We start from the raw sequence: 10,000 nt of genomic DNA, 5'->3' as shown, positions 1-10,000 counted from the left end.
TGGAAAGCCACTGGTTTGGGGGTGGGGGTGGGGGTGGGGGTGGGTGGGTGGGGGTGGGGGGGGACATTTACGGAAACGCGCCAACGTCAGTATAAATAACTTTCGCAGTGACTCGCCAATTCTTTTGATGTGTGAATCATGTTCAGTACCGACGTCGAGGGGGGAAATGGAGCATGAAATGACGGTGCAATTTTAAATCTATTGTCGCGGAAGATCTTGGGAAGGGAGGAGGAGCCTTAAAGGAGAAGTGCAGAGTTGTCCCAATCCGAAGATGATCTCGACTATTAGCTGCTCAATGTAAATGAAGCCTCTTAACACTTCCTCTCATTCTTCGGCTCATTAATATAAATGAAGATGAAAGGCTGCGATAATGTTTCCGCAGTCCAGGAATGGAAAAGGAGAGCGAGAATGTGAGAAGAATTTAATGAAGGCCGAGATGGAGAAAGGGTAGCTGTGCTGAGTGACCTGCTTGCAAATGTCTTCATTTCTAAGAAAGATGGCGTCATCTGCAAGCATTAAGTACCTGGATCAATAGGGACTCATATGGAAATGTATTGTAAAAGAAGGGTTCTATTATACTTGTAACTTTGTGAGATTGTCACTTACTACAAAACCGATGAAGAATGAAGTGACGGACATAATGATATGAGGAGAAGTGGTTCGTGACATATCGAATTAGTGCTTGGTTTATGCAGTTTAGTTAGGAATAGGATTAGGAGTATAGAATTTAGGAATGGAATAGAATGAAAAATTCAGGCTAAAGGCCAATCACTGCGACCTATGAGGTCAATCAGCGCTGAAAGGAAAATAGCAAAAAGGCTTGAAAGGTGTGACAGGAGGAAAACCTCTCAGTCGCGCTTTGGAACAGTTGTTGGAGAGGCAAATGGAAGAAAGAGAATATGGGTGGAGGCACAGTAAAATAAATGAAAGAGGCCGCAGCCAAGGAGCTCAAGGGACGGACGCTTCTGAGAACCTTAAGTAATGCCAACAGATTATACTTAGATATATGAACTGCTAATGTGAGTGACTAGGAAAAAACATTATTGTTTAATGTGGAATTCGTAATAAGCAATGTATGTATGCATGTATGTATGCATGTATGTATAACAGGAGGTACGCCAAGTGTAAAACGGTTCAAAATACTTGGGACTAGGTAACTTCAGACGAGAGAGAGAGAGAGAGAGAGAGAGAGAGGAGAGTAATACTTTCTTACGAAAGTCTTACACCACCAGCAATGTATCCTCCATATGACAATTCAACTGCTGGTAGAGCACAAGTTTGTAAATAAATACGTTCGCCTTCATAAGCGTACAAACTTTGTCTTGTTAATACAGCAAAACCAACTAGACAAACCCGATATATCTATCTATCTATCTATCTATATATCTATATATATATTATATATATATATGTATATAATATATATATATATATTATATATATGATATATATATATATATATATATATATATAATTACACAAAACTACTAAAACAAGGGCAATTAGTCTGCTCTATTCTGGAGTAATTATCGAGTTGGTCGCTGTCCTGTGCACCGACAATATTCTATAGTATAAAATTGTTTACTGCTCTCACGAGTTAAGAGATAAGTTTTAGGGGAAAAATAAGTGTATATTTATTCATGTAATGGTCAAACCTAGCCCTGCAATACTCTCTCTCTCTCTCTCTCTCTCTCTCTCTCTCTCGAAGAACTAACCAAACAGCAGTTAAAACTTCAGTAAACTCTCATCGAAAGAACCTTCGAATTCCCCATGACAGTTCGTGAACTGGTTGTCAATATCAGACGTATCATTTGTACCATTCACGTGGATGCTGTAATTAACAGTTTATTTCGAAAGCTGAAATGTTTGAATAGTTTCTGAGACTCTTTGGTGTTGATCACAAAGTGAATAAATGTATCATGATTATTAGCTCCAGTCAGGTTCGACTTCTAAACAATAATAAAAATAATAATAATAATATTCAAACTTAAGCTTACGTTACATCAGAGTTTTGAGCTAAATGAAATGTACCTGGCGTCGTTTTTTATGATAAAAATATGTAATTTTTATGATAAAATCAAGATAGAAGGAGAATATGAAAGGAGATACAGTAAAAATGAATGAAAGGGGTTAGGTAGCAGCTGGGGGCCGAAGGGACGTTGCTAGGAACCGTAATGATGCCTACAGTGTACCGTATGAGGCGCACTGACGGCACTAACCACCAGCCAGGCTTGGAGCGATTGTCATTGTAATCTAAGTGAAATATAATTAATTACACGTTTTTAAGGTAATTCTAATTGTAATTATTTCTATTTCATGGTAATTGCAATTGTATTTTTCAAATAATAAAGTAACTTTAATTTTAAATTTTGAGTCACCTTTTTATAAAATTAATTATGATTACATCATATAAACTGTTTGTATTTCAATTTTTTTTTTCTACAATCTGCTCACTATTTTTTTTCTTAACTTTTTAAATGTTTTTTTTAACTATTCCCAATATTATTACTGTTTTAACCATTATTATAATTACTATCTTTTATACCACTTCAGCAACTGTGTGGATATTGGCGATTATTCATTTTTTGTTTATCTCATGTATCTAGATTGTGTATGTTATTGTCTGTACTTTGTATACTCTATGTCTAAGGCCTCGAGCTGAAAATAAAATCTATTATTATTTTTATCATTATTACTATAAATTTTCAACACAGTGAAGATTCTAACAATCTACTTAAGCATTCATGTTTAACGCTAATTTGCGCAGGAGGTCTACGATGTTAAATATAAGTTCCTTTGCATTTTTACTAAAGCCTTTAAAAGGTTCAACTCACAGTTATTGCATTAAATGAATTTAAAAGGAAACCAAACTCACGTATACGTTCATTTTTTGCAACAGTCTGCATTTTGGTTTTGTTCCACGGTAATATTTTGTACGAAACGTAATTGCCCAATAAACAGGATATAATACGCATTTCTAACCGTAATTAAAATCCGGAATGATTAAGAAGTGATTCATTATAAAAATAATTATATTTGATATTTTTTCCAACCTTGTAATTGTAGCTGTAATTGTATAATCCGTTCACCGGACGGGTAAATGTGAGTAACTGACAGAGAGCATATGTGATTACTCCAAGCCTGGTGGAAATTCAAGTTACAAAGTAGAAAATCAAAATTGGAATAATACAAGGATAAATTCCTCCCTCAATGTCTGATGGAGGAAAAAAAATATTGAAAAAAGTAAAAAAAAAAAGAAATGAAAGAGACAACGCGTCAAACACGCTTCATTGATTTCGAAAGGGTATTTTAGCGACCAATAATGGCGGTCCCTTATGGACACTGAATTAGTTCAACGACGAGACAAATCTGCCATTCCGGGAGAACGTCAGTAATGGAAAAAGTTCGCGAAGTGAAATGAAAGTCAGCGGGAACGCAATGAATATGGAAAACGGCTATAAAAGAGGAAGGGTGGTAGATATATCTTCAAGTCTTTATAGTACATTTGGCAGATAAAAGATTATATTTATTTAAGGGACACAGAGAAGCGGAAGATAATATTACAACTGGTTCTGCATTCACAATTTTCATCGTTTGGAAATAAACGAAAACATTGTCTGATAAATCATAGTTTTTGTAGTTTGTAAATAGAAAAAAAGTACTTTACTTACTAAACAATTTTATATGCAGAATACGTTACTGTACGGTAACCGTCAAACTCTTACATTTTGAATGAACAAGGGGTGATCTGACCTAAAGCTTACTTGGGGCGAGTGCTAAAATCTAAGGTCTAATAACGCGTTGTTCCACCAACGAAAATTAAAATAAATACACTATATCTTATTAGAAATAATTGTTTTGGACTGTTTAACATGCAAGTTATTTATTTTTTATATTTTAATTCTCCGGAATAAATCATAAACATCCTATCCTAAAATTCCTGTATCTTTGCCTCAACGCAAAACACCTTTTTCAGACATTTTTAGGCTCTTCAATAGACCTTTCCTTACACATCCCCCAAAACAAGAACAACAGCAAGAACAGCAAGAACAAGAACAACAACAATAACAACAACAACAAAGTAGTTTGTAAGCTTACTCCCCGATTAAACGAAACGTATCTTATTTATAAATTACTTTTTAGATGCAGAGTATCTTTATAAATTAGATGCAGAGTATCTTATTTATAAATAATTTTTTAGATGCAGAGCATCTTATAAATTACTTTTGAAATGCAGAGTATCTTATTCATAAATTACTTTTTAGATGCAGAGTAAGCTTTCGATCGTGAACTGCTTGGTAACAGTCCCATCTTCAATTGGAAAGTATTTTATTTGCAATATTTGATCACGAACTGTACGACGGCAACTGTCAAAACTGAAGCATCTGGAAGTCCCAGTTCAAGACTTATACGTCTCCATTCGACCTCCGTCCCCAGTCGCTCGCTCGCTGTCTTTGGCGTATCTAAAGAATGTGCTTAGGGTTGAAAAAGAAAGGATGGTCCAAGTGTCCTTCAGAATGATGGACAAGTGTCCTTCATGCGTAACAACCTCTGTTCCTCGGCTATCTCTCCATTTTTTTCTATTGTCATTTTCTTATCTCTCATTTCTTCCGCTTGTCTGTCCTCGCCTTCTGTGCTGAGAAATTTGAAATTAGAAGATTTATACCGTCTTACTATTTGACATTTTCTCGTGGCTCTTCCTCGTTCTTCTTCTTCTTCTTCTTCTTCTTCTTCTGTACTGAGAAATTTAGGATTTGAAGATTTCTACCGTCTTATCTTTTGACATTTTCTCGTAGTTCCTCCTCTCCCTCCTCCTTTTTCTTCTTCTTCTTCTTCTTCTGTGCCGAGAAATTTGAAATTTGAAGTTTTCTACCATCTTAGCTTCTTACCCTTTCTCGTAGCTACTCCTCCTCCTCCTCCTCCTTCGAAAATTGAAATTTGAAGTTTTCTACCGTCTTATCGTCCACACTTTCTTGTAACTGTGTCCTGCGTTTCTCCAATATCATCACCCCTTCTCTTTCTTCTTTTTTCTTTCTCCTCCTCCTCCCCTCCTTCCTCCTCCTCCTCTCCCCCATTCCCCCCACCCCAACCCCTTCTTTCTTCTCCTCTTCTTCCCACTCCCCTCACCCCACCCCAGCCCCCTTAGCTGCATCCTCCAACTCATCTCATCTCGTGGAGGAGCGTCGTAGAGTCGTCTCCCGCCTCTCACTTAATCTTGCGAGACATCATCATCAATTTAAGTTTGGGGGCGAATGTTCATCTCCCACTCAGGAACACACTCTCACTCGCTCTAGCTCCAAGCTCCAGTCCCCTCCCCGCCCCCCCTCGTTCCTTCGCTGCGTGACCTTCGGGTTCGTCTCGGTTGGCCCTCCCGAGGGTGAAGAATACAAAAAAATGGAAGAAAAAGAAGAAGAAGCGTTTCCAGCATCGTTTATTGTTTTGGGGGGAAATTGCAAGTCGGGAGTGCCTCAAGGTGGAAGCACGCGCTCTTGCAAATTGTAAATGAACTTTTTTTTCTCTCTCTCTTCTTCTTCTTCTTTGCATCCCCAGCCCCTCCCTCTCTGCTGGGGACACGGTCGCGATATGAGTTCTGGGCCCAGAGAGATAACGGGTCCTTTTGTGGGGCGAAATATGAGTTATCCGGAAATGTAAATTGCGCATACTTTCCGATGATTGACTATAAGAAGTCGATAACCTAATGTGACCCCGCCAGCGCGGAGCGTTTGGACCATTCTGATAAAAAAAAAAACGAATATGTTTTCAAAATATTCTCTTTATTATTTTTTATACTTCTCATATTTTCATTTGCATTCGGTTGTTTCTCGTAACTGACATTATTCAAGTTGTATTCTTGATTTATTATTATTGTTGTTATTATTAATATTACTATTATTTTGATTATTATTATAAGTAACATTATTATTATTATTATTATTTTGGTAAAAGACCCTCTTTCAGGCAAATACTGTTAAAGAGAATGGCAGAATTAAACGAGTTGGATTTATATATATATATATATATATATATATATATATATATATATTTATATATATATATATATATGTATATATATATATATATATATATATATTTTTTTTTTTTTTTTTTCTTATAGTCCCCTTCTCTGGCTCAGCGATGGTTCCGAGTAACTGGTCAATATTCATATTGGGAATTTCTAAAAATGATAAAAATGAAGGTGATCTTTCATTTTAATACAACAGAATCCTGTTTTGATAAAATAAAAGGTCACCTTCATTTTTTATAACATTTAGAAATTCCCAATTTGAATATTGGCCAGTTACTTAAAACATCGCTGAGCCAGAGAAGGATTATAAGAAAAAAAAAATATATAAAATCGACTCGCTTAATTCTGCCGCCGCCGCCATCATCATCATCATCATCATCATCATCTTATTATTATTCATTAAAAAATTCTAGTAGCACGAGTCTTCAAATGGAGAAACAAATCCACAGTCATGTAAATGCACATAAATTTAGTTTTAAAACTTTAAGGATAGCTTTCGGAAATCAGTTTGGTTCACCTTATCAATCCGATTGATAAGGGGAACCGAACAGATTCCTGAAAGCTAACCTTAAAGTTTTAAATTTAAATACATGACTGTGGATTTTGTTTTCTCTATTATTATTATTATTATTATTATTATTTATTTTTTTTTTTTGCTCTATCACAGTCCTCCAATTCGACTGGGTGGTATTTATAGTGTGGGGTTCCGGGTTGCATCCTGCCTCCTTAGGAGTTCATCACTTTTCTTACTATGTGCGCCGTTTCTAGGATCACACACTTCTGCATGATCCTGAGCTACTTCAGCCTCTAGTTTTTCTAGATTCCTTTCAGGATCTTGGGATCGTGCCTAGTGCTCCTATGATTATGGGTACAATTTCCACTGGCATATCCCATATCCTTCTTATTTCTATTTTCAGATCTTGATACTTATCCATTATTATTATTATTATTATTATTATTATTATTATTATTATTATTATTATTATTATTATTATTATCATTCAGCAGATGAAGCCTATTAACATGGAACAAGCCCACCATTGCCTTGAAATTCCACATATTCCACAGAATATTATAAGGTGTTCATTTGAAAAAAGTGACAGAAGTTAATGAAAAACAGAGAAACTAAATAGTCAATGTCTACAAACCAAACCTCATACAGAACTGTTTTTAGATCAAACTTATAAACGCATGTCAATATAGTCCACAGGAGAAGAGAGAGAATAAAAGACATTAGTAGCTCGATAATTTCGCCTTCCACCAGGCTTCTTCAAGAGCTTCATTCTAACTCTTGAAGAGGCCTGGTGGAAAGGCGAAATTATCGAGCAACTAGAGTCTTTTATTCTCTCTTTTCTCTTGTGGACTATATTGACATTATCTCATCGTGTTATGAAGATTATATATTTATAAAAACATCTTGACATTCAGTTGTCTTTTCATCTCGCTTCTGGCATCTCATTCTGTTTATTTGTTTATTTTCAGAGGTCACACAGCTCACCATTCTGGTGAACGAGACGGTCACACTCCCGTGCTCCATTTCGACGCAGTCAGTCGACGACGTGGCTGTCATCATCCTGTGGTACAAAGGGGCGTCGCCAGCGCCGTTCTACAGGTAAAACAGAAAACGCTTTACAGCGGTGGTTCTTAGACTAGGGAACGCGCCCGCTACTGGGAGAGCACGAGTTCAAGGGAAAAATAGCAACGCAGTGGTTCTTAACCCATGGAACGCGCCCCCTTCCAGGGAGAGAGCGATCTCTAGGGAAAAATATAAAATTCTCGAATTATATCCGTTATTCTCTTCACAAGATCGAGGAACTGATATTCAGAAGTTTATGAAACAATGCGAAGGTATCGCCTTATATGACTTAGTGTCCTGTAGTCTGCTACTCTAGTTGGACTCGTCCGGATCGTATGTCTGTTCGGATCCACTTATCTTTACGAAACATCCTTTCCCACCTCGTTGCTCTCAAAACCAAATGCAGAAACAGGCTGAATAATGAAAGAGGACTTAACGCTGCGCAATCGCCGGCGTTGAAGCCATGCATTCAAGATCTAGTAGCTAAGAAGCAGTGTCAAGTACATCATTAATTCATTCACGAAAGAATGGAAACGCCCTTCTCTTTCACTTTTCATTTTCCTTTCAATCTGGGATGGACTTTTGCTAATAGATGAAAGGAGAGGGTGGGGTGGGTGGAGGGAAGAACCACCTCTCGGAGGGGGCGTGATAATTAAAAAGTAAAGGTTGAGAACCACTGCTCAACAGGTGTACAACCACTCGTTACCTCTCTGTAGTTTCCTCTCTATCTGTACGAAAAGGCAAAGATGCAATGCATTACTGCCCTTAAGCAATTCTCCGTCTATTATATTCATTCGCTTACATTTTTATATAAACTTATTCATTAATTTGTTGTCTGTTCTGTCAGTGTTTCCTGTTACGTCATATGTCACTTCACTCAATCGAACGTCGCAATAATATTCTCTGGATGCTTTAGAATTTCAAGTCAAAGGCCGCCCGCCCCCCATGGTGGGCGAGTCAGTTTGAATAGCCATCATCTAAATAATATAATAATTATGATAATTTAGGTTGCCGCTCTATTCATCTTTAGTAAAAGGATATTTGAAGGCATTCCCATATTTACGAAGAACACTCTCATTAAGAATGTATACAGACGAACCCCTTTTTACCAATTTTTGTGATGTCTATAAATTATCTTGGGACCTTGGCAAGACTCATTAATGGTTAATGCCAATATCCGCCCGCCTTTTTTCTTCTGTTTTCACAGAATTTCAGCTAGGATGTCTTTTATTCATTAATGAGCTGTAATAAGAACTTCGCCTTCAATAGGAATATTTAGTGGAGGTCCTCGGGTTATTGACGAACAGAAAAAAAACGAAAAATATAAGTTCAAGGCGTCGTATGTCTTTCATTAGGTCAATTAACCTCATCTGAATCTCTGGAGATGTTTTCCTGAGAAGTTAACTGCGTCACATCAATCACATACCGAAAACACATCATTATAAGACCGTAATATCGTTAAAAGACTGTGTTATCCTTAAAGGCTGTAGTATCTTTAAAAGACCGTAGTATCTTTAAAAGGCTGCAGTATCTTTAAAAGGTCATAGTATCTTTAAAAGGATGTATTATCCTTAAAAGTCTGTAGTATCTTTAAAAGGCTGTAATATTACTAAAAGGCTGTAGTATCTGTAAAAGACCGTAGTATCTTTAAAAGGCTATAGTATCTTTAAAAGGCCATAGTACCTATAAAAGCTGTAGTATCATAAAAAGACCGTAGGATCTTTAAAAGGCTGAGACCATTATTATCTTTAAAAGGCTGTAGTAGCTTTAAAAGGCTGTAATATCTTTAAAAGGCCATAGTATCTTTAAAAGACCGTAGTATCCTTAAAAGGCCGTAGTATCCTTAAAAGGCTGTAGTATCTTTAAAAGGCCTAGTATCTTTAAAAGGCCTATAGCATCTTTAAAAGGACGTAGTATTTTTAGAAGGCCTGTAGTATCTTTGAAAGGCCTGTAGTTTCTTTAAAAGGCCTATAGTGTCTTTAAAAGGCAGTATTATCCTTATAAGTATCCTTTAAAAGGCTGTAGTATCATTAAAAACCGCAGTATCTTTATAAAGTCGTAGTATCTTTAAAAGATCGTAGTATCTTTAAAAGACTGCAGTATCTTTAAATGGCTGTAGTATCATTAAAAGGCCGTAGTATCTTTAAAAGACTGCAGTATCTTTAAATGGTTGTAGTATCATTAAAAGACCGTAGTATCATTAAATGCCTGTAGTATCATTAAAAGGCTGTAGTATCAGTAAAAGGCTATAGTATCTTTAAATGGCTGTAGAATCTATAAAAGGCTACAGTATCGTTAAAAGGCTGTAGTATCTTTAAAATACCGTACTATCTTTAAAAGGCTGCAATATCATTAAAAGGCCATAGTATCTTTAAAAGACCATAATATCCTTAAAGATT

The 10,000-nt window shown here is 36.3% G+C and overlaps 1 protein-coding gene across 1 annotated transcript in view; it reads left to right on the top strand.

The window, feature by feature from the left end:
* The window catches only part of LOC135195987 (hemicentin-1-like), a 405,661-nt gene that overhangs the window by 201,512 nt on the left and 194,149 nt on the right, over window positions 1–10,000 (top strand). The window contains 1 exon segment of the mRNA XM_064222487.1: window positions 7,508–7,637. Coding sequence (XP_064078557.1) covers window positions 7,508–7,637 — 130 coding nt within the window.

The sequence above is a fragment of the Macrobrachium nipponense genome, chromosome 17 (genome assembly GCF_015104395.2).
Source record: "Macrobrachium nipponense isolate FS-2020 chromosome 17, ASM1510439v2, whole genome shotgun sequence".
Taxonomy (NCBI): Eukaryota; Metazoa; Arthropoda; class Malacostraca; order Decapoda; family Palaemonidae; genus Macrobrachium; species Macrobrachium nipponense.
This window is presented reverse-complemented; position numbering and strand designations above follow the sequence as displayed.